Below are 26,788 nucleotides of genomic sequence, written 5' to 3'. Positions count from 1 at the left end.
ATATCTTTTATTCTCTACTAGTACATATTTTTGTTACAGAAGACAAAGGAAAGGAAAGTTGTTTTTGGACTTGAGAAAACATAGAATACTGAAATATTGCAGTTGCAACAGATTGGGACCCAGTTTTTATGGTAAGGAACAAACCTTGTTTTCTTGACCACTTATCAACGCTTTCTTCTGGCAGACAGTGTTCGCAGTCATCAGCTGGGTTTGTTTCTAATGCTGCGTAGCAATGACCATTAATATTACATGAATTATCCTGAAACAAAATTGATTAAACTAACATTAAATTGTGAAGATGATACAGACGATGTTTTTAACTTTTCACTATTTAGATCGATGGATTAGAGACAAAATAGAAAATTGTCTACCTTGAATGTACACTTTCCAGCTGATGCGTTACAACTTTGACAAACTGAATCGTACAGAAACATTGCTGCCATACTTTCACTGATCAATTCACCGTCATTACTGATTGCTATCAGGTAGCCACTGGCAACAGTGCCCCCTCCAGGTGCATCAGGTTGATTGGCGGGTTCTGGTAGGGGACATTTAACCTCTTCAGGCGTTCTAAATATACCAGGAAGCACATGTTCTTTGGTAAGTACCACAATACCATTTTCATTAACCTACGGAAAAGAATTAATATACTGTATTATTTTTTTGATATGCCATTTCCCAGTGCCACAGAACGCTTACAATTTCAATACAGAAAAGCTTTAAGCCATTAATAGAATTCCTAAGATAAAAATATTGCTCCATGACTAGCCATTGTAAGTGAGAATGCAAATATTTTTTTTTTCCATTTAATGGACACAAAAGTCCAAATATAGATTAAAAACTTACACCAATGTGTTGTAGATGACAGGTGATATTCATTTCTTCCAAAAAGTTTTTACCAAAAACTTTTGCTGATTTACATGGCCTTTCTTGCACATCACAGATTCCATCTCCAAGAACAGCAAACACTAGAGGGGGTTCAACCAGAGAGATTGAACAATCACTTCCTCCTAATCCATCGTAACATTGACATGTACCATTTACACATTCACCCATTCCATTGCACTCGTTTACACATATTTTATCTAGTATATCTGTAGGTGGAGCTAGAGTACCATTTTCCGTCTTTTCCCAATAGAATGGATTTTTGGTAAGGACAACCTTACAACGCTCCTGCAGGATTAATATTGTATCTTTGGCAATAGATACGTCATCAAATACCTACAGGGATGAAAAATAATGTCAATTAGCTATTAAAAATATTTTTTAAACAATCATACCAAACCACCAGGAAATACAGTATATATATATAGATATTTTTAAAGTATTTTTCATATAGCTAATTTTCATCTATATATTATAATACATATTTGTACTTTATAGAACCTACCTTGACATCAACAATACATCCTTCAATAATATCTTCAATAACAACAGAACCATTGTTGATTACATTTAAACACAAACTGTAAGTAGTTGAATTTACAAGTGTCTCATTACAAAGATTTCTTGTAATCTCTTCAGTTAAACCATTTGGAGTTGGAAATTCTGGAACCTATTTTAAAAAATAGTGTACTAGTTAGATTTAAATGGTTAGCTTCTAATGTTACTTGTATAGATTTTAATTTCTTCAAGCTTGGAATAAATGGTTTGTTATGTTCTAACTATTTTCTACGTATCATATTTCAAATTTGCATAATTTAGTAATTGTAACTAAAAGTATAGAATTCAGAATACCGTTTTTTTAAAGTTTGGATCATAAACAATTGGTCCAAACTTAAAATCCCCAACTAGGTCATCTGAGTCATCTTCTACTGCCCTCTTTCTTCTTGCACTTGTGTTATTACTACATTGTAATGTTGTGTCAGGTTGCCCATTGCAGTAGTTGCAATCTATGTCACCATCACATGTATTGTTTTTACATGAGCAATAGGACACAAACTTATACCAATCAATATACTGAAGGTTACCAGAAAAGAAACTCTTGCTGTCATCAACCCTGACATACAAAACAATTTATTTTATATATTTTATTTTTATTATTTTGGCATTGGTATTTAATTTAGTTGGCAAAACCAGCTTATAACAATTTATTTAAAAAAAATTTTAAGGCCTACCTCCAAATTTTAGCAAATTCTTCTGTTGCTTCTTCATCATATCCAATTTTTTCGCAATCAGATGTGCAATCATAATTAATACTCCCATTTTTATAACACACATCATTTTCATCTATTGTATCAAAATTGCCACACAGACCTTCAACATTTTCAGAATCATCAGAGGAAGCGTTTAATGACACATGGATGTATGTACTCTGATATGTGCTAGCTGTTAATACTGATCCAGTCGGTAATTTGATCTAGCATAAATCACACAATTTTTGGAATTATAAAACATTTGCTACAGAGAATTAATTTTAATTAGACTGCCTAGATCAGTTGAAGATATGATTTTGAAGTGCTACCATACTTACTGTATATTTTGTATCTGTTAGTTCGATCTGTGATGAAGATATTGGTTTCCCATCTTCATACGTAGCGAGTCGAACCCTTTCATCTGATTTCTGTACTGTTGAAACTAGTTCACCGGTTGCAGTTCTTCTGTATACTACATGGTTTTTATTGGTAGCTAGGGTATCATTGCATCGAACCATGTAATGATGAGTATGACCAATTTGTACAGCAACTCCACATATACATGCAACAGCACAGTTGGTACCTCTAGAATTACAACAAGGTACAACTCGCACCTGAATCTATATTTTACAGAAACAATAAACTCCATTAAAAACAAAATTGTATATATGGTCAGAAAAGAGCGTATTTTTTTAAATAAGATAAATGAACACAAGACTAAATTTCAGAAAAACTGTAACTGATAAACATAAATTGTATTATTTGTATAACAAACCTGTATTGGAAAGAAGTTGTGTTTATACAATAAGAAATCTCCAGGTTCGTAAAGATGATAATACCTATAAATAAACAGAGTAGGTTTTAATCATTTTTTAAAATTAAAACTGTTATACTAAGAAGTAATCAATAAGACTGAATGTGTAATGGTTCAAAATTCTACATACTTGTATGCAGCACCTAGGCACAATATTGGTCTAAGCACAAAAACAATCCTGCGCCTTACTCATATGCAGATGATCAACAAACACTAAATCATTGGTGAAGCCAAAGTAATAGGAATGAAAACCTACCAGTTATCAAATGTTGTGATGTGTGGATCCCCAGTTATTGAACATATTGTATCACTTGGAACATCTTTTACAATTACCTATACAATTAATTCAATTGATTTATTATATGCTGCATGTAAAATACAGGTTGATGTACATACAATATTTTGAGAAACATAGTGTTCAATTGAAGAATAAATTTGAAAAGTTTAATCATTTTTATTGTTTACTTTTATTAGTATCCGAAAACAAATCCTTTCAGTATTATAGTGTTGATGCATTTTTATTTTACCTTTGAACTTTTATGTGTAAACAAAACAGTAATACCTTCATTTCTGGTTATTTACTGAATGCATTTTCTATGTACAGTTTTTTTTTTTTACTTTTTAACCAAAACTTGTGATTACTGTTAATTCCAATAGAAACTTACAATTTTCACAGCATGATATAAATAATAATCCACATTCAGAAAGAAATTGACAACTTCAGCATATCCTCTATCCGAACAAAAAATTATTACAAAAAGCACTTTACTTACGGTGATTGGTGGCAATTCATTTTCATGACCTCTCCATATTCTTGATGCCTCTTGAAAAGTAGTAGAATCGCCTGTAAACTGGATGGAGGTATATTTATCCCCATCATTGTAGTGGTCTCGCATTGCTAAGACATTGTACTTGGCAGGAGCATTATTTGTTATCGATTGGCAACAGCTGTTTACTACATTATTATTATTCTTATCTGTCTTTTTAATGTGTATTTTGATTTTTGCCGGTTCTTGAGTATCTTCTTGTAAAACTATTGGAAATGTTGATTTAATAATAAATTCCTGGCCATCATCATTTTCGCTTATAGTCACAGTAGCATTAGGTTGAACCTGGAAAATACATTTTATTATGTCTGTAGCTAATGTTGTAATTAACATTGTCATTTTATCACTGGCATTAATTGATGACAATATATATACACATTAAGTGTTGCCCGAAAGCCCTTGCTAATTTTTCTTGCTGTTTTACTTAATTGTTTTGCTTATTTTATTTTGTATCTCCATTGAGGTTATATCAAAGTGATTACAAATGTTTTATTTTAGACAAGAAATAGAAATTTAACATTGTCATTTAATGTTCCTATTTATAAACTTACAATAAGCCCAGCATAGATGGTGTTGCTTTTGACTCCTGGTGGAAACTCAACATAGCTTGTGTTTCTGAATCTTGCTCTAATTTCACATTGAATCTAAAATACAATACAGGAATTTCATTTTGTATATAAATGTTGCCATAAAGGTAATCAATACTTCAAGTAATGGAATGCATGCCATCATGAAGGGATTCAATTAATTATCAAAATAGTGTTCAGAAAGAAGGAACCTTGGGTACTTACATGTGAGTTCAGTCTCTCGTTTAGAATGCATTGATTAGGCTCGCCATCTCCACAATCATGTTCATCACTAATGAATGCAGACACTGTATTGTTACTGTTTTCATAAACTTCCTCATACACAAATTGATCATTTATGTACCACTTTACAAGAAAATCCATTTCTTCATCATCAATATTCCCATTTATATAATTACATATGACTGCAAGTCCTGTTGGTTTTTCTTGGAATGCTACTGTTGGTTTTCCTTTTAGTATGGGGTAGCTATCTGTACAATAATTAATACATTTTTTTTAAAAATTAATTATTATTGAAATACTATTAATTTAGGCCCATACAATTTCTACACAATTCCTGATCAGTTCCCTCTAAATGGAAAACCAGAGATTTTTCAGAAATAAAAAATGACTAAGATCCTGAATTCTTTGCTATTCGTAAAATTCCAAAAAATTTCTGGAAAACCATTTTGTGTCCGCTCAAGTGTGAGGAGAGTAATTACTAGTCAAGTTAATTTACTAAAATGAGATAAAGGTAATATGTAGTAGGCCTTCTTAAAACACTCACAACTGCATGGTGAAAATCCTGTTCCTGAATTTGTTCCATTCTGGCAAGGTAGAAGAGAATCTGCAATTATATTTAAATATAAGAATGTGTTATTCAATTTTTTAAATGTTTGTCTTCCTCTCGTTACATTATACCTCAGTATACTTATACTGGATGTATAACAGAATGGGAGGAAACAAATAAATCTAAATCTAAACTATTTTCATTGTTTATAAGAAAAGTTCTCCAAAAGAAGCTCTATTTGAAAATTGTTGATATAAGACACTACTGTAGTTTCGCACCTACTGAGATTATCTTTAGGTTTTAGGCCTATGTTCAGGTTGCAACCACTGATTTTAGGATATGTAACCTGAACCTAACCATAATCTTGAGTGCAAAATATTATATAACCATACTTTGTGTCTATAGTTTTAGTTCATTTGTACATACTTTTGAACTGCGAAGAATTGATAAAAGAAACAAACCTGTGCAATATGCCATTTTACTTCCCGGTGAACTGTACAACAGATGTACAAAGTAGATACCATCAGTTGAGTTGCAGGCCTTGATACAAATTGATGGTCCTTCATAACAGTCATAATTTCCAATATCAATGCAGGTCTTTTGAGATTTATACCCCTCAGAGAGATTTGGATAAACACCTAAAAAACATGTAAATTCTATTAAAGATGATGTATCACAGGGACATACCAAGATGCTTCCTTTAGTATGCGCATCCCTCATACAAATCATGGCGGGACACAGCAAGTTAGGAAGTTGGATATGTAATGAGAAAATGAAGAGAAAATTCATGATTAAACCCTCCACAATAATTAAATTCTGTTTAATATAATTCTTTTCTTCATTAATTACCATCAATCCATATTGGGTATTTGGTTCCACAGTGATATCTCTCTTGCCTGATGGTTGGCATGGTGATGTTGATCCTGTTACCTTCGTTCATAAGTCGGTACCATCCAGTTGGAAGATTGAAATCGTCAATATATTCAGAATCAGCAACATGATGGACACTCCGCTGCCAGTCAGTCAACTTGAGGTTTGTGTCACAAGGATCATCATCATTTGTAAAATGACATCCTGTAGAATGGAATATATACAATTTCACGTTAATCTAAAACAAAAATATCAACCATTCAGCCTCCGCACACTAAAATGCAGTTTTTAAAACTTAACGTTTAATGTTTTATCTCAAAATTACCAACACATAGATAACATGAGTTGTGAAATAATCTGATTTTAAACCGATGTTTTATGAACATGGTTGCAACTTCTTTATGTGTAATACTAATATATTAATTGGTGATTTTTTTTTGTTTAATATAGAAAAAATAAGAACTAGCTATTAAGATAAAAGTTGAGCTAAAATAATAAAGAAAAGATAATAGTATAAATTCAACAGAAAATACATGAAAAGATTGATGAGAAAAATAATATTTAGAAAAATATTAATTATGCTATCTAACTTACAATAACATATAAATATTTACCATGTCCATTTATTGAAATAAATTTTGCTATAAAGTATAGCAAAACAATGTAGAGTTTCATAACTTTTTCTTCTCCTGTTTTTGTCCAGTTATGTGATATCTAATCTAAAACATTCACTATATATACACACTAGGGAGTGATGATCAAATTTACTTTATTATTTGGAAAAGTAATAAAATATTTTAAGCAGGATTAATATTTGAAGTTTAAAAGGGAAAACCCAGGAAAGTTTACCAAACAATAAGTTTATATGGTATTTTTTAGTTTTTCTTTGTTGTCAAACAGTAAAGTCAACTTTAGAAGGAAATTAAGCAAATTTGATATTTGCCAAAAAAGTAATGCAGACAAACGAATATTTAACATGTGTGTATAGTGAGTACTGTAGTAGGTAATATAAACAGTAGGCCTACATCAGCAAATCAAATTATTATGATGAGAATATGAGAAGGGGAAATCCAGAAATAGTAGGCTTTAGTGAAAACAACAAAGATAGATTGTTTTTTATATTTAGTGTTCATGTAAAATCTGGACTCAATTGAAGGAGAACTACAATTTTTGAACAATATTATTGTTTGCAGTTACAACAAATCAGTTTGGTTAACAATTTATGTTAACACGCACCAACATTTGGCCTAATAACCTAACATTATGAACTTTTAATTTATATGCATGATTAACATGAAATAATAAATACTTCAGAAAATAGGAAATATATTGTATGCTGCCCTCTCTGGTTAAACAATTATAAAATAGTTTTACAAGTTTGAACTTTCCTGAAACTATAGAGTATGACATAGTGAGAAGTTTACATTTGTCTAATGCAGTTCACACTGTAAAAATTTTAAATAAAATGTAATAAAAAAATGTATGTCTTTAATAATAATGGCCTACTCTTTTCCTTCATTAAAAAAATTGAACTTTGGCACAACAAATTACGAACACATATTATTTCAATATTACTGATATTTTATTAATTCCTTATATTATATTATATCACCTATTAATGAAGTTAATTATGTTTGTGGTTGACAACTAATCAGGTAATAAGGTTGATTTTATTACATTAGTGAGTACTAGAGTGTTACTTGTTTGACAATTACTGATATGAAACATAAACCTGTAGATTAGAATCTCTGTAAACTATATTTGACAACCTAAGTTTGTTTACTTTTAACTTGGAAATTTATTGGAGTTTCCCTCCTCCACAACTCTACAATCCTTTATCAGTTTAATGAGATGATACATTTGATATACTAAAGTACTGTTTATACTGCTAACATCTGCAGACAATAGTTTATATGGTCCAAGTTTAAAGGGTCTTTCACACGTTTTCGGCACGGTTCTGGCACCGGAAAATCAAATCGAACGTCATTGTTTCGTTTTCATGATACTGCATGCGGCTATGCGCCAATCAATATGCGCATAGCCGTGTGAAAACTAAACATTGATGTTTGATTGCATTTGTGCTGGAACAGGTGTGAAAAGTATTGGCAAACATTTAAATATCTTATTTTCGGTACATTGTTTTGTAGTTAATTATACAACATTGTGGAAACCGATATATTTTGTTGAACTGTACTGAAAATATTCTTCAACAATACTATAAAAGAATAACTATTTCTTAGGAATATTGAAAAATAACAAATACTTAGTTGGTACAAATTATAAAATATAATAATGATAAAAACATCAGAAACTATTTAGAAAACAGTTTTAATACAAACTATTTTGTTATTTTATTCAAATTTGTGATGTAATATAATATAAAATTGATTGTTTGTTGTAGCTGTTGCAAGGTTGCATAGCAAAATAAGGTTAACTAATTAATATTTGTATTTCTCATATTCATTTTATAACATGAAAGTATTATTAATTAATTATTATCTAATCATTAATAATATCAATCAAAACAGTTGGAACAAGCTAGTTGGAAAACTGAATGAGAGTGAGATTTGAATCTATGGTTAACATGATGCAGTGAAGTGACTATCTCCATTAATAAAGATAGCAATGACACAATGGTAAGAGAAAAAACTACTTTTACTCTTGTTAAATAACAAAAGCATCATGTGAATACTGAGATTCAGTACAAAATGTAAATAGTTGTAATTTATGTATTTAGATCAATAATATATTTTAAAAAATCAATTGTTAGAACACGAAAACAAGACCTCAGGCTCAGTGGCTCTGTTCCTGGACTTTTCTTCTAATGAATTCATGGGGAAAAAATGGATACAAATTTCCCCTCAGTTAAAAACCATGGAAACAAGTAACAACATTTAGTTATCATTCTTTGATTATTTTAGCCACCCTGGTGCCAATGTTATCTAGTTTCTCTATTATGAATAAACCTGTAATCAATCATTTTATCTTAATATTATCTAAAGGTATATTCCCCCAAATTGGTACCTAGTTAACTTTAGACAGCCACTATTATGATAGACAGTCTGAAAGATAACTTGGGGATCATGGACGTGTTAAAAGTTTTTATATTCTGTTCAGCTAGTTTTGTGTCTTTGGTAAATGGACATGGTAGGCTACTTCTTTCCTTTTTTTATTCACTTCTATCTTATTTTCCATACACTAAAACATAAAATTATGTCGGGTTGTATTATTAATTTTGGTTGTAAGGTGTGTGGGCAACCTACAGAAGATAGGTGTGGAGAGCATGGATGAATTAACTTCAATTTTTGAGGTTGATGTGGGCTTGAAGTGAGCAAGAAGCTTACGGTGGGACTTTCATTGAGTCTATGTTTATACCTAAGTGTGAGGCTCTGAGTTTCTACTTTTTCTTTGCAGCATGTCATTATAATGCTAAAGATCCGTGCAAATCACAACTTGATGTGGTTAACTGGCATCGTAGTAACCAATATACAACTAATGGAAATAGTTATATAAACGATTTTACTCTTCAGCATGGTTGGTATATATTTAGAAATGAGGGTGACAGGATTGATATCAAAATGCCAACTTCTAGTCCAGGAATGTATCACTGTGGAACCAAATACCCAATGTCGCTCAAAAGTGGTAATTGATTACCTGTCATTATCATCATCATTGTAGTCAATAATCAAATTATCACCTTATTTATAAACACAATAATGTTTCATATTTTATAAATTATTTTATCAAATTAGCTTTTATTCTTCACCAAATACCCAATGCGGCTCCAAAGTGGTAATTTGTGTTTGTTTATTGACACAATCATACTTTTACTTTTTCAATAAACAATTTTTATTGCTAAAGTTTAAATCAAAATTGGTTTTTTTTAAATAATTGTGTCAAGAACATTTTTATAGCTATATTCAGATCATCAAAATGACAGGAGCATTCTCACTGGGTATATTATCATCCAAACACAAACTTTAATATTGATATAATTAATATCAATAATTGATTGATTATTAATTATCATGATCATGAATATGCTCCTGTGTGATGTCCCAAATATATATGTGTTTGATATGACCCAAACCTTGAAATACCGTGACATGATTTGAGAATATATCTTTCATTTAATATTTTCAGGTACTGTTTATCCTGGAACTGGTGATGGTATTAAAACCGTGACTACCTGTGTTGATAACGGTCAAGATTCATGTGCAAACAAACAAATTATTTGCATTAAGGCATGTAGTTCAACAGAAGGTGTCTATTATGTTCACTTTCTTTCTCCATCACCTGGAACAAATATGGCCTACTGTACAGGTATGAATATCACCTTTAAACATTATTATATGGTATTTTAGTTCAAAATTCATCATATTGTATTGTATTGTATTATTAGTATTACCGTAATAAAAAAGTGCTATACAAATTATAAATGTCGGAAGAATATTTTGATTACATTTTGATTAGATCTTAATGGAGATACAAATAATTATCAAACAGGTATTAAATGAAAACGATATACCGTAAATTCAAATAAATAGCAAAAAAGATTTCAGAAAGCACTTTTCCTTTCTTTTCTTTACTTTATTTTTTCTCAAAGATTGTAATTAAATTTGATATTTAACACTTCAGATTCAGCTTTACCATGCAACAATGGAACTACTTTACCATTTACATTTCCACCATGTAGTGGTAAGTTATTCTCTTCTAAAATGTATTTGTGCGTACACAGGACCAACTGCTAAAATGTCCTATCTGAATTATGGGGCAATGAAAGTTAAAAAATAGTGTATGTAAAGGTTTGTTTTGGATTTGGAGATAAAAGTAATGCATTCTTTATCTTATACTTTAAACATGTAGATTTCATTATCATTTTTCACATTAAAAACTATGTGTGAGGAAAAATGCATGAGAAACTTTTTCCCAAGATTTGACGTGCATATTTGAATTACAGATAATCTCCCTGAATTGGAAGGAAACACAACTTTAACTTTTCAGGAGAGACCTACTGGAATATCAACAGTTTGCCATTATAAATCTGACAAATATCAAGAACAATTGGACTTTCTTGTAAAATGGTTTATAAATGGTCTTTTTGTTTATAATGAGACAATTAATGGACCTAATGAGAATGAAATTGATGCGTTTATTAGTGATGAGTGTGATTGTGAAGATTGTGAAGCAAACCAGTGCATTCTAAATGAGAAACTCAACTCAGAAGTATGTTCTTTTTAAAATTGTATTATCAAATTTCACCAATCTCATTTTGTTTCACATTAAGAAAATTTCAAGTCTTCTTCAAATTTCAAATAATGTTGACAATCAAACTTTTTTTTTCTCTTTTCATTTCATTTCATTTATCTTTTTATTTCGGAATATCATGGTGACATAATATAAAATCCATAGCAAAAGAGAGAAAAATAAAAATCTTAATCTAACAGCTTTTGAAGTCTGAATCAACTTTTACTCAAAAAGACAAAGATGGCTCAATAGCTAAGTTGCAAATTATAAAAAAGCAGTCAATGTGTATTCCATTCAAAATATTATATTTAATTAATACGAGTAGTTTCAATATGTACCATAGTATTTTGATAGAATAAGTAACTCATCCTCATCATTTCAAGCATTTGCTTTCTTTATATTTTAGATTCAATGTGAAGTTAGAGCGAAATTTAGTAACAGTGGAGATGACATTTTTTCATTGGGAGTTCAAAGCAACATCCTTTTTGCTGGACTTCTTGTAAGTTAATAAAAGGAAAATTCATCATAATTCTTTTTGTATTTTATAGAAAAGTTTGCTTCATTAATTTTTAACAAGAAAGTTATCTTAAAATATAATCAATGAAATAAACATCACTATTATCAAATTTTTAGGTGATTGATCTTATTATCATCACCATATTATTTTTCAGATTCAACCAAACAATAAAACATTTGTTATCAGTGAAAATGATGATGATCAAACTATTTACATTTACTCAACATTTCCGATAGTTTGGCGACATCAAAGCAACAAAGACACACCGGCAGTCAAAATTCATGTAGTGTTAAATACAATAGCATTATTTAAAACTGAATGTTCACAAAAAATAACAAATAATTCTCCTGCATCATACTCAATCAAGGCAAAGGGTGACAACTTTGATGATGGGGATGATATTGCAATTTTAAAGTTTCAAGGGGATGTGACTACCTTTTCTTATGAATCGTCCAGGATATGGCAAAATCAAGAAAACAAATTGCCACACTTCACAGTAAGTAAAGGATAATGTATACAGCAACCACTATAAGAACGTAGCTACAAGTTTTATTTTTTTCTAGTTTTATTTCTTCTTCGCAAAGAACTCAATAAATGAATGTATTTTTTTATTACTACAATTCTTATAGCTGTATTGAATTTAAATTTGAAGTTTATTTACTTTGTAAGATAAAATGTGGTAATATTTTTTATCAGTTATTTAAAATGTTCAAGTACTGTGATTGCTACCTGATGGTATTATTCTCCAAATTAACATTGTACAATAAATTAATTTTGTTTTCCAACAACAATAAATTAGAATTCAGTATTATCAGTCTTAAATATGCAGGTGATAATACAGTGCAATATCAAACTGCTTGTTTTATTTACCTCCGCCAAGGAGGTATATGTAATCGGTCGCGTGTGTTTGTTTGTCTGTTTGTTTGTTAGCAGGATTACTCAAAAAATAATTACAAGATCTTTACCAAAATGAATGTACAGATAGATATGTGGTCAGGGACCATTCCATTAAAATTTGGGACCATGGTCCCAATTCTGGACCACTTCTTAGTATACTTTTCAGACCTGCTAGTGTTAAAATAGGACAGAATTTTTCAAAAGCCGGCGAGCAGTCTTAAAGTAACAAGTAAACTGAAATTGCATTTTCTCGAGAACTACTTGTCCAAAAAACTTCATTTTTGTACAAGAGGCAAGAGTTATAATTTGTGATTTGTAATTTTAAAACATAATTTGATTTAATGTGCACGTTTTTTGATGCGAGTAGTTTAAAAAACCTATTTCTTTTCAAATTCACTCGTTTGATTTTCGCGTTGCTTTTCTATTGTTAGTCAACTGAAAGCTATTGTTAATTGAAAGGCTTGTTACATAACCATTACACCAAACTCGCATACGCATCCTTGTAGTGAAAGTAGCCTAAATCACAAACAGCATTAAGAAACACACAAATATATATATATATTTGCCCAAGGGAAATCTTATGTAGGAGAATTTTACAGTAGGCAGAGGTATGCACTCTCTTAGTGGCTTTCTAGTTTTCTTTGTAATGCTATTTTTCTACTGTACCAGCAAAGGGTTATAATATAAATATATTGTTAAATTTTTTAGGTTATTTCCAAAGATGATCCAAGTTCAACAATCTGCTCATCAACTGGGGATCCGCACATTACTACATTTGATAAATGGTATGCTCCTAAACAAAACTCTGTCTTGAATATTGCTCTTTTTCATTTCATTTCATTTATTTTGTCTCATAAAAATACAATATAAAAACAACATGGACATAAACAAGAAAACATCACACAAAACCAGGCAGACAGGATTCCTAAAATTCTTTGTAATTGAATAAGTAGTTATTGATATTTCTCTCTCTCTCTCTTTTGTGAGGTAACTTACCTTTATTCATTCAAAGCTTTCAGTAATAATATGTCAAATTACACATTTTAAAAGTATGATTTAAAATATAACTAAAATAACTATATAGTATACAGTACTTAAAAGTTTCTACAATACATTTGTAAAAAAAAAACTTTTAAAAGACCATAGCTTTTGAGATATATAATTTAATAATTGTTCTTTGACTTTAGTCAATTTCTTTTAAAGTTTAAAGTTCAACTCTGTTCAATAATTTCCAAACCACTGTTGATTTTATTTTTGAATGCGTTTCTGAAGATTTAATAAATTTGTTTTGATACATAGTGTGAATAATGCTATTAATTAAATTGATTTATTTTGTGAATTAGTGACTTGAAAAGATGGAGGTGAGATTGATTACTATTATCAAGTGCCTGGATTAAGCTTAATAACACTATCAAATTTTATATGACAAAAAAATGTGATGTGGCCATAATTGTACGACATGATGTCATAATACTACCATATTTGGGCACATCACAGTTTTTTTGTCAAACTAGTTTGATAGTGTAGACAGAGCTTGAACATAATAAAATTGTTTTTCATGAAACAATGAATATTGAAGTACATAACATACTTATCTTATATTATTTACGTTTTTATGATGTTTAGTGCTTTAAAATAAGTCTTTTTTTTCCATTATTCCAATATTGTTTGCACAAAGTAACAATGTTTTTATTATTTTTATCTTGTTTATTCTTTAAAGGTATTATCATCTTTATGAACAGGGTGATTATGTTTTTTACAGACACAAGCGCCTTGAGTTAGAGGTACACTACAAAACACTTTATAAATTTTATTTAAACAAGTTTAGAATAAATAAATATTGTGTAGCACTATAAACTTAAGATACAGTATGTGTTTATACATACTTGTTATACTGTACACTAATTATTGATAGTAAATTCCTACAAAGTTTATCAGTTCCAATTTTTGTTGTATTTTGTAATTTGATTGAAAGATATTTAATAGGATTAAATTTATAAAAAAATGTATTATTTAGTAGCAATTCACAAAATGCACAGCATTCATTTCGAAAAGAGGTTCCGCTTTAGTTTGCAAAAGTATCTCTTATTTTTTAGGTTTTATAGTATCTTAAAAAGCTAAACAATTATATTAAAAGTTTTACATTTTCTATTACTAGCAGCACACCATTGATTGTCAAATTTAAACATTTCATGATTCTATTGTTCCACTGGAATTTTCTTGCTTAAAAATCTACAGGTTCAAACTCGAGTTGCTCCTTGTTGGTCTGTGACTTGTAACTGTGGAGTTGCAGTTCGGATTGGTGACACTCATCTGTTCATAGATCGATGCAGTAACATTGATAATCATCACACAACATACACAACAGATAATAATGGTGATATAGTTGAGGAAGTTAAGACAACAGCTGCAAGAGTTATAACAGCAGTGTTATATAAAGATGGAATAATAAAACCTGGAATAAACATACAATATACAAATGGAAAATATGAAGTAAGTAAAATTAAATTCAAAGACAAATTACTGACAATACAACAATGCTCTGTGTGAGAGTGGCTGAATCGCAATAAATATTCAAACCAATCATTTTAGAAATTAATTGACATAAAACTACCAATATTATATCTTTTAATATAAAAGGAACAAAATAATTAAATTGGTAATTTTGAGGCTGTAATTAGTGTACAAAAATACTGATTAGTGTAGTATTTAAATTATTGAACAAAGATACCAGGTAAAAGTGGTGTGCTGATGTGATCTCAGATCTGTACATAACAACTGTACAGTATATACTTTCCCTATACAAATGGTTTATATGACATATATATATAGGCCTACATAAAATATATTATATCTTGTAGATAAAGCTACCCACGGGGGCCGTTTTAATGGTTACGATATGGGGGGAATTATATATGGATGTGTACTTAACGGCATCATCAGATGACTACAGAAGAATCGAAGGCTTGTGTGGTAATTTTGATGGAAATGCTGCTAATGATGTAGAGTACAAAGACCGCAAGGTACCATATGACTGTAAGCCCACAGATGGGTGTAGCAGTTTTCCATATGGTGCCGAAGCACATGATGATTTTTCTAACCACTGGAAGTAAGTTTCAGTTGTGATATTATTTATTCTTCTACTTTTCTGATTGTGCATTTTTCATTTCCATCTAGTGATACTCTTCATTTTTTATTTTTAACGTGAAATAAACTATTTTAAATGTATAGTTCTCCTTTAAAACTGTTTCCTTAAAAATCTTAATATCCTTTATTTTGTCCTAAATTTTGTACATTTAACTAGATATTGTGTCCAGTATTGTGTGAAATAAATATCATGTGTAACAATTGTTATTCAGTACATTATATAGATGCCTTTCTAATAAGTTCTGTATATCTTTTCATAGACTTGAATATAATGAAAGTATGTTTTATGGTAACCTTTTTCTGGGAGAGCCATATGATATTTATCCTTATTGTGCTTGTTATCCTGATGGTGATATTAACTGCAACTATTGCAATGGATTAACTGGATTTCTGGGATGTGTAAAAACAGAAGAAAGAAAAAAGAGGGCAGCAGACAATGAACAAGATCCAGATGATCTAGTTTCAGATTATGAATTCAAACAATTTGTATTTGATCCAAACTTTGTTAAATCGGTAAAGAACTATGTAGCATGTAATTCCTTAATATCAATCAATTTGCTTAATATGTCATCTTTCAACCTTGAAAACAACATGCACTTACGTATGTGCATGATTTTCAGTTAATTGCCTAACTCAATTAACGTGACTTATTAAATACTGTGGCACAGTGTGTTAGACTTGGAAGATCGTTTGTTCAAATCCAAAGCCTGTCGCTTTGTGTGTATCCTTAGTCAAGACACTTTACGTTTGCCTCTCTGCACCCAGGTGTACAATGTGTACCTGGTATGGTATTAGTTCCCGTCTTAGTTCAAGACTTTGCGCTTATTACTATCTGCATTGTGGGAGTATGTTTACGTGTGTGATCCAAAAATGACTGGAGTAATATATGTACAGTGCTTAGAGATCTCACAACATTAGGCTCTTTATAAATCTAGAATATTATTAATATTATTATTATAACAACCTAAGTTTTATCATATTTATTTTCTTGTCAGATTTAGCATTAAATCTCCAGATTGAGATAGTGGTTACACACATTTTTCTTAGCAATGACTGTCTTTAATAAGTCTATTTGGTGTTGGCTTGGAGAATTGAGGAAAAAGAAAATGTAATGATATTGGTTATCTACAACAACCTTATTCTGCTTCATTCTACATATAGGTTCCAAACTTTCCAACACCGAGTGGTTTAACTGAAGAGTACACCAGAAGACTTTGTAATGAGACGCTTGTAAATTCCACTACTTACAGTTTGTGTTTAAATTTAATCAACAATGGTTCTGTTGTTATTGATGATATTATTGAAGGATGTGTTGTTGACATTAAGGTAGGTAAAATTAAGTGGAAGTGCAAATACACAAATACTTTCATAAATTTCTGTAATATTGGTAATTTAACATTTTCATTTCGTAAAAAGCACAACCTGAATTTAATCTATCAATTTATGTTGCTTTGATATGATTGTATTTTAATGAAACTGAATTGAAAATAACACATTTTTATTATACTTGCATAGGTATTTGATGATACATCAATTGCCAAAAAAACCATATCAGATTTACAGGAGCGTTGCAAAGTAGTTATCTCTAGAAATCCCATGTACTGGGAGAAGACAGAAAATGGTACTCTAGCTCCACCTACAGATGTACTAGATGGAATGTGTGTAAACGAGTGTAATGGAATGGGTGAATGCATAAACGGTACATGTGAATGTAACGATGGATTAGGAGGAAATGATTGTTCAATCTCTCTGGTTGAACCCCCTCTAGTGTTTGCTGTTCTTGGAAAAGGAATCTGTGATGTGCAAGAAAGGCCTTGTAAATCAGCAAAAGTTTACGGAAACAAATTTGTAGAAGGGAACATCACCTGTCATATACAACACATTAATGTAAGTTTTAGTTTGTAAAATATTTTGACGTCTTTTAGAAAATTAAATGAGTTTTTAAGTAATTTTGATCTGTATTCGTTTAGGTGAGTGAGAACGGCATGGTCCTCATTCCTAGAAAGGATGTAGTTTCTGGTATATTTAGCACGCCTGAGGAGGTAAAATGTCCTCTACCAGAGCCTATTGTTCGACCGAATTCACTTGAAGAAACTGTTAGCAGTGGCTACCTGATATCAATCAGTAATGATGGTGAATTGATCAGTGAAAGTATGGCAGCAATGTTTCTGTATGATTCAGTTTGTCAGGCTTGTAACGCATCAGCTGGAACGTGTACATTCAAAGTAGGCAAAAAATAAAACTTTATATTGTCATAAATACACAGTTTCTATGCCTCAAAGTTACCTATATGTCTCCTTTTTCACACTTTCTGTCTTTTTTGATATTCTCCATAAATAGACTATGTATAATAACATTTTTGCAGGATAATTCATGTAACATCAACGGTCGTTGTTACGCAGCTTCTCAAACAAACCCAGCTGATGTTTGTCAACAATGTCAGCCAGGAACTAATGTTAATGTGTGGTCAAGAAATCAAGGTTTGTCTGTCACTAAATTTGATTTTTGTTTGAACTTAATAATTACTAATACAAATGAAAAATATCCAATACCTACAACTACGAAACATCTTGATATTTTTCAACATTTTTATTTATTTTTTTTTTATGTATAAGGCAGTTTCTGATTTTTTTAATATTTCATACAATAATAGTTATTTAAAGAACTTTGTGTTTTTCCTATTTTAACGTCATTGCAGACTTAGCGTGTCTACTTTTTCATTATTTATGTGTATTTAACGATTACTTGAATTTCTTAAAACAAATAGATGTAGGGTGTTTGAGCATACCTGGTATTAACAGTACTGCATCTAACTGGACCACCACAGAAATCCCAACAACTATAGATGTGACCACTGACAAACCAACCAATTCAACAAATTCTACCAACCAAGTGACCACAGAAAACCCTACAATAGCCCAGACAAACCAACCAAGTACCGCTACAAACCAGGTTACCACAGGCAACCAGAGTACCACTAGTACCAATAACCAACCAAGTACCGCTACAAACCAGGTTACCACAGACAACCACAGAACCATTAGTACCAATAAACAACCAAATACCGCTACAAACCTGGTTACCACGGACAACCAGAGAACCACTCTCACTAAAAACCAATCAAGTACCGCTACAAACCAGGTTACCACAGACAACCAGAGAACCACTATCACTAAAAGCCAATCAAGTACCGCTACAAACCAGCTTACCACAGACAACCAGAGAACCACTATCACTAAAAGCCAATCAAGTACCGCTACAAACCAGGTTACCACAGACAACCAGAGAACCACTATCACTAAAAGCCAATCAAGTACCGCTACAAACCAGGTTACCACAGACAACCAGAGAACCAAAAGTACCAATAATCATAGTACAATCAGCCAGACAACCAAAAGCCAATCAAATACAACTATAGACCAAACCACCAAAGACAACCTAAATATCACAATCTACCAGACATTTGGTACTGAGAGTACGGTTGACACAAGTCAACAGGAGACTACCGTGAACAACACAAGTACCACTATCAGTGGTGGAGGTGATGATTCCAAATTGGTTTTAATCATCGTTTGCTGCTGTATAGTAATTGTAGTTCCTATTGTAGGGGTGTTGATTGTATTTTGTAAAAGGTAAGCAATTGATAAATACATTCTACTCTCTGACTACGTCATATTTTTGACGAAAGGTAAAAAGATATAGATTAAGATGACGACCTGGTATCTCATAAACTTAAACCCTTTATTTCTAGTGGGTAGAGTTCTCGTTCTTTTAAAATAGGACGGAGACAACTTTAAGTATAAAAGCATTCCAGCTGTATATGATACAATAAATTGCCAACAAATTTAGTCGGTACTATTTCTTGGAGTGACCTCCTAGTTGGCAGTTGTACTGTTATTTCCTATTTTAAATATTTATTTCATTTTTTAAATAAATTATATTTTTTATTATTTAAATATATATTATATCGTTTAATATTTGTGATTTGTATTGTACCTGTTGCTTTTTTTTTTATTCTAAGGAAGGGGAATGGTCGTATTAGTCCAGAAGTTCCAGAAGATAATGATGAAAAAAAACTTTATCCTGAAGAAGATAAGGATGAAAAAAAGATGAAAGAAACTAAAACTTAAGAAGTGATGAATTGAGATTAGTTAATTATTTGCTTTGTCTGTCAGTAAAATTAGGTCAGATTGTTTTTTGTTTCAACGAACAACCTCTTGGTCATAATAAGGTATTATATATCCTATGAAGACTGATTTGTAAATAAAATATGAGTGATAAATACTTATTTGATTCTATGTTTCTTTAAATTAATTGAATGTTTGCTGTTTTTTGTTTTAAAATTGATCATGATGTTCTAATTTTCATCTTGTGAAATGGATTCATTTATGTGGCAACCTAGTAGACTTATATTGCATTTTAGAAGATAAGTTTACAAAAAGAATTATGCAATAATGCAAAACTTAATAATTTTAGTAAATTTTTGTTGTCAATCACTGATGGCTAAAAATAAAATGAATTGCTGTGTAGCATATTGTCCTGTATTACTTTAATTAGATCGTGTTTGTTTGTTTGTTAGCAGGATTACTCAGAAAGTTATTGCCAGATCTTTACCAAATTGAAATCACAGATAGATATGTGGTCAAGGACCACTCCATTCAATTTTGGAAGCAATCCGGACCAGAATCCCAATTCAGTGGACCACAATTTTCAAATGCTGGCGATCTATTACTGTGAGCAGCGTAACGTTAGGTTCATAGTAAAAAAAAAATTAAAATCTAAAATACTATTAATAAATTCTTTTTAAATCATTTTTGTCCAAGATTCCAGACCGGCCATGAGTTAAAGATGTACGTATTTGTGCCCAAAAACATGAAAAATGAAGAATAATAAAAAAGACTTTGAATAGGCCATTTCGCAGTTTTAATAAAGTTAATCACTTCTGTAGCAACAAATTTGTAAATAATATTTTCACTTATACAAAGGCAAAATAAACTGTTAAATTCAAACTTAAATCCATTTAATTTACTTCAAATCAAACACACATTTTCACAAACACAGAAGTTTAACTATTATTGCCCATTACGGGAATATAAACACAATTACAAATGTTTACGGAATTATAATAAACGTTCTTATCATAATACCGCTATGATTTCATTACTCAAAAAGCTTTTTCAAAAGGTTTAAAATAATAATAATATACTACTGTTTTTTTTTTTCTCCCTTTTGTGGTTAACCACCACCTTTATTCATTCAATCTTTCATACATATTATTTCGTTCACATTTCATTTTCGTTAATTAAATTTCTATTTTCTAATTTTTTTTCGTTATTTTCTGATTCACCAAATTAAGTTTATGCACTTACAGTGATAGATATAACTACAGTATACAGTATTAACAATACAAAAATGACAAAATACATGAATAACTACAAAACTATGTTTGTAGAATACAAAAACAAACTACTTTATTATTTTAATTTATAAACTGCACAAATCCACTGCATTCAAAATATTGAGACTTATAGGACTTCTGGAAACTACTTGTCTATTCTTATAATATTGAGACTTATAGGACTTCTGGAAACTACTTGTCTATTGTTATAACAGATAACTTTTTTCCATTTGGAACGGTGAAAACAGTATGCTGACATCTCATTTGACAGAAGTAATCCTGTTAATTTCTTATCCAAAATCAAAAGTTTTGAGCATACTGAAAATAAATTAAATTATAATATCAGAATTGCTTTATTTTATGAGTTATTTCTCCATATTTAAACACAACAAAGTTTGTAATAATATGAGATTCTGATGTTTTTATTTGATAGCTTACCTGAAAATTTCTATGCTTTTGTTTCCTTAGAGTGGCTACCATACAAATCATTATCATGTGATGAATTATAGTTTACAGGTACAACTTTATTTCTAAAAGAAAAAGAAAATAGCAAGTGAAAGAATTTTTTTCGTTAAGCGCTGTCTACACTATCAAACTTTAGGAGACAACAAAATGTGATGTGCCCATATATGGACATGATGATGTCATATTACTACCATATTTGGGCATATCACTATCATATTTGTGCACACATTTTTGTCACAGTAGTTTAATAGTGTAGACAGAAACAACAAGCTGTTTGTTTTAAAAAAAATAACCTTTTCATTTCATTATTTGATATTTAAAACAAGAAATATTTCTTACAAAAAATGCTAAAAAAACACCACTATTTACAAATAGAAACATATAGGATGAGCCCAGGGTGAAACAATTGAAACAGTGACAGTTACCCAAATATGGTAGTGATATGCCCAAATATGGTAGTGATATGCCCAAATATGGTAGTGATATGTCCAAATATAGTAGTGATATGACATCATCATGTCCATATTTGGGCACATCACATTTTGTTGTCACATAAAGTTTGATAGTGCAGACAGAGCTTTAGAGGTTGCTAGTATGCATCAATATTATTTCAGGTTTTAGACTTTCAATGTTAACATTAAAATTTTATGTGACAACAAAATGTGATGTGCCCATATATGGACACGATGATATCATATCACTACCATATTTGGGCACATCACACATTTTTGTCAAACTAGTTTGATAGTGTAGACTGAGCTTTATATACCGTTCACAACATGAAACTTTGCAGCATGAACACATCATTAGGCCTAGTAAAAATCCAATTAGAAGAAAAAGTGCTGCAAATACTGAACAAATGATAAGTAAAGTGTTATCAGAGTCTTCATCAGAGTCTTCATCGGAGTCTTCATCAGAGTCTTCATCAGAGTCTTCACAAGCATCATCTGAACAACAACAAAACAACAGAAAAATACTATAATCATATCAGTTATATATTTATTTTATCAAGTTTGCATAACCATAGACACATCATATTATTAACATTATTGCAATACTTTCACTGTTTAAAGATGTATTGTCCCCCTGAAAAAAAAACTGTTTTAATGTTTTTGTTGAATATGCCATTTTAATGTCACAATAGTTATTCACTTTGACCAAAAATTGGATCGAAAAAAACATTTACCTGAACAAACTGTAAATGAAAGCCAAAAAAATGTAAGATTGACTGGAAGGGTTTTTGGTTGAATTTAACTGTTTATTTGGTCTTTTTAAAAGTACAATTTTTTTTTCTACCAAAGTGATTAACTTTATTAAAACTGCGAAATTGATTTTAACTTTTTTATTAATCTTTATTTTTCATGTTTTTAGGGGACAATACATCTTTAATTCACCATCATTACTTAAACTAAATAATTTATCCCGTTGTTGGTATAATGTGTATCCAAACCTCAACTTGTGCTTAATATTATAAATATACAAACCTTGTTTTTTTGACCACCCAACAACACTCTCTTCTGGCAGGCATTGTTGGCAGCCATTTTCTGGGTTCGTTTGAGAAGCTTCATAGCAATGACCATTGATAGTACAGGAATTTTCCTGAAAATTTTAATAATGGATATAATATATTAAAAATGTGTATGTTATTAGTTGTTGTTAAACTCATCATAATCGGAGACATTTAAACAAATCACTATACAAAAACCAAATTTACAGGGAAAATTCTGTAAACAAGGAACTACACATAAGTAACTATATATGCTATATATAGAAGAAACCTTTTTTATTTTTTGTTGATCCAATAGATTGAAAGTACTAAAAATGATAAACGACAATTTGCAAACAATCAGTTTGCTTTCTATATTAGGATCCAAATTAAATGATTTCAAGATGATATGCTATGTAGATAATGTTAATTTCTGATCAACACAAATCAGACAGAGGAAGAAACTGATATTTGATTTGCAGGAAGTAAGAAAACAACAATTATAAATATTGATTATTTATTTATTAACAAATATAGAAATGTTTTCTACCTTTGTAGTACACTTTCCAGCTGATGCATCGCAAGTCTGACAAACTGAATCGTACACAAACATTACTGCCATACTTTCACTGATCAATTCACCATCATTACTGATTGCTATCAGGTAGCCGCTGGCAACAGTGCCCTCTCCAGGTGCATTAGATTGAACGGCGGGTTCTGGTAGAGGACATTTTACCTCTTCTGATGTTTTAAATATACCGGAAAATACCTCTTTTGTTGGAAGAAGGACCATGCCATTCTCATTCACCTAAAAGAATACAGATTAGGTTATATAATAATTATGTAAACACTAATTTTATTTTACATAAGATGTAGAGTATTCTAAATCTTATTTTTTTTATCATATTTTTTGTTTTGTTTTTTAACTTAGATTAAGTAAGTACGAATATGTGGTTTTCACATTGTTTAAACTCTGAATACAAGTGGATTAAAACCCAGTTTTCAATCAACTTTGTTTTATGAAAACATCCTAAATAAGTATGCCTTTGTGTAATGACTATCCAAATAAAATATATCAAACTTACACCAATGTGTTGTAGATGACAGGCAATATTCTTTCCTTCCAAAAAGTTCTTGCCAAAAACCAGAGCTGATTTACACGATCTTTGTCTAACATCACAGATTCCATCTCCAAGAACAGCAAACACTAGTGGGGGTTCAACCAGAGAGATTGAACAATCACTTCCTCCTAATCCATCATAACATTCACATGTACCATTTATACATTCACCCATTCCATTACACTCGTTTACACACATTCCATCTAGTATATCTGTAGGTGGAGCTAGAGTACCATTTTCTGTCTTCTCCCAGTACATGGGATTTCTAGAGAGAACTACTTTGCAACGCTCCTGTAGAACTAACGCTGTTTCTTTGGCAATTGATGTATCATCAAATACCTATGGGTGCAATAAAGATGTTTATTCATTAAGTAATGGTACAATCCTAAAAGTGAGATAATAATGTGCAACAAAAAACTAACTACACAAAAGAGGTTGTTATTGATTGAATAAATGATGGCAACATGATTAGCACAACAAAACCTACCTTTACATCAACAACGCATCCTTCAATTATATCATTAATCGCAATAGAACCATTGTTGATTGGATTCAAACACAAACTGTAAGTGTCAGAGTTCACAAGCGTCTCATTACAAAGTCTTCTGGTGTGCTCTTCAGTTAAACCACTTGGAGTTGGAAACTCTGGAACCTATTTTAAATCAGAAAAGTGCATAGTTTATGTCTGTTTTAGTTAAAATAGGCATCTATTTATTCTTAGTTTGGACAATGCCTTCACTCTCCCAGATTTTCTCATCTCTCTCATATACCATTAATTATGGCCAGGTTGTTTTCTTTTATCTCAACATTTTTTAATGGAAGTTAATATATTTTATAGGACCAGCTGCCTGTTCTTTTTGAGAAAACATTTACTTAAATTAAAACCTTAAAAGTTTATATATATATAAACTAATTTGAATTTAGTTACTTAACAATTCTGAGTACTGTACCAAAATTTCAAAGTTTGGATCATAGACTAGCGGTCCAAACTTAAAATCTGCAACTAGGTCATCTGGGTCATCCTCTACTGCCCTCTTCCTCCTTGCATTTGTTTGATCACATTCCAAAGATTCACCGTCAGCTCGTCCATTGCAGTAGTCACAATTTATGTTGTTTTCACCAGTACATGAACAATAATGATCCATCACATAGGGATCCCCAAGGAAAAGTTCGCCAAGAAATAAGTTTTCAACATCTTTTACTCTGTCGTACATAAAAATTATAATTTTAGGTTATTCATTATATTATATAAAATATTAATTATATATTTATATTTTAATGTTGTTTCCAATTTATTTTTTTATTTCAATAATATTTTCAATATCCATCCAATTAAAAAATAAATTAAAATAAATCAAATTTATAAAGATTAACAAAAGAACAAATGCACAAAATAATTGGAATCAAAAGAGAAATCAATTAAAACAATGAAAACTAAATTGGCCATCTCAGAGAGAAAAGACAGGAGATTGTAGGAAGCAAATAAAGAGAAGATGGTTCTTGAGCAAAAATTTTAAGGAAGAATAAGATGAAGCAAGTTGAATATCTAAAGAAATTTGGAGCACTGAAGCTAAGATTTGTTGAAAAGAGTACCTAAAAAAACAACTAGCTTTGTCTGTTCTGTTTGTTATGAATACATACCTCCAAATTTCATAGAATTCTTGTGTTGCTTCCATATTATAACCAATTTGTTCACAGTTACCAGATTTGCAATCATACTTAAAACTTCCATCTTTATACTGGACATCATTGATAGCATTCCCATCAAAATTGCCACAGAGACCTTTAATTTGGTCAAAATCGTCAGAAGACGCTGTGAGAGTGACATGGATATAGCTGGAACCATACAAACTAACTGTTAGTACTGATCCAGTTGGAAAAGTTACCTACAAATGAACATCATCAAGTTATTCAACGATTTGATTACTGGAGAAAAGGTGTATGGCTGCCACATGACTTAGAAGAGAATCAGGTTATTGAAAAATCTTGAGCACCTAGTTCTACTGTATATAAATTCTACTATTCATTTATTTCCATTCGACCTTTGCAGATGTCATTGTCGGAACTTGTCCTTCGACTATGCAGTGCACAAACCCTCTTAAAAATCTAATTTAATCTCAATTAGTTTACAAAATGTTTTTATGTACTTGTAGAACAGACCTTCAGTAACACAGCTATCCTGATTCTGAACCTGATCGAATCTAGAGTTTGACACAAGATGAGGTAATTTCTGTAAACTTACTATGTATTGTCCATTTTTATATTGTATATTAGACCCAGGTGTTGCTTTGTTACCATGTATCTCAAATGTTTTCACTCTTGTGTCTGATGTCATAACCTCTTTGACTACTTCACCATTCTCTGTCTTGTATGTTACATGTTCATTATCATCGTTACTGCATCGATCTATGAATAGATGAGTGTAACCGATTTGAACCGCAACTCCACAGTTACAAGTCACACCATAACAAGGTGCCATTCGAGTTTGAACCTGTAGGAAAAGTAATC

The 26,788-nt window shown here is 30.7% G+C and overlaps 3 protein-coding genes across 3 annotated transcripts; 1 reads left to right on the top strand and 2 right to left on the bottom strand.

The window, feature by feature from the left end:
* Positions 1–7: 7 nt before the first annotated feature.
* LOC140055576 (von Willebrand factor D and EGF domain-containing protein-like) lies at positions 8–25,037 on the bottom strand. Its single transcript, XM_072100912.1, has 5 exons — positions 25,020–25,037; positions 24,768–24,932; positions 847–1,221; positions 372–629; positions 8–259 (listed from the first exon to the last, which is right to left on the bottom strand). Exons 1-5 carry the CDS (start codon positions 25,035–25,037, stop codon positions 8–10), a joined length of 1,068 nt encoding a protein of 355 aa, XP_071957013.1.
* Positions 14,019–20,079, top strand: LOC140054847 (uncharacterized). The gene is made up of 10 exons (XM_072099942.1): positions 14,019–14,024; positions 14,902–15,156; positions 15,525–15,772; positions 16,071–16,323; positions 16,972–17,136; positions 17,326–17,697; positions 17,781–18,035; positions 18,176–18,290; positions 18,578–19,442; positions 19,832–20,079. Exons 1-10 carry the CDS (start codon positions 14,019–14,021, stop codon positions 19,938–19,940), a joined length of 2,643 nt encoding a protein of 880 aa, XP_071956043.1. The 3' UTR covers positions 19,941–20,079.
* On the bottom strand, positions 21,268–24,538 carry LOC140054846 (von Willebrand factor D and EGF domain-containing protein-like). Its single transcript, XM_072099941.1, has 6 exons — positions 24,245–24,538; positions 23,710–23,967; positions 23,158–23,272; positions 22,443–22,620; positions 21,647–21,738; positions 21,268–21,526 (listed from the first exon to the last, which is right to left on the bottom strand). Exons 1-5 carry the CDS (start codon positions 24,536–24,538, stop codon positions 21,657–21,659), a joined length of 927 nt encoding a protein of 308 aa, XP_071956042.1. The 3' UTR covers positions 21,268–21,526; positions 21,647–21,656.
* Positions 25,038–26,788: the final 1,751 nt, after the last annotated feature.

Source organism: Antedon mediterranea, chromosome 7 (assembly GCF_964355755.1).
Source record: "Antedon mediterranea chromosome 7, ecAntMedi1.1, whole genome shotgun sequence".
NCBI classification, from domain to species: domain Eukaryota; kingdom Metazoa; phylum Echinodermata; class Crinoidea; order Comatulida; family Antedonidae; genus Antedon; species Antedon mediterranea.
This window is presented reverse-complemented; position numbering and strand designations above follow the sequence as displayed.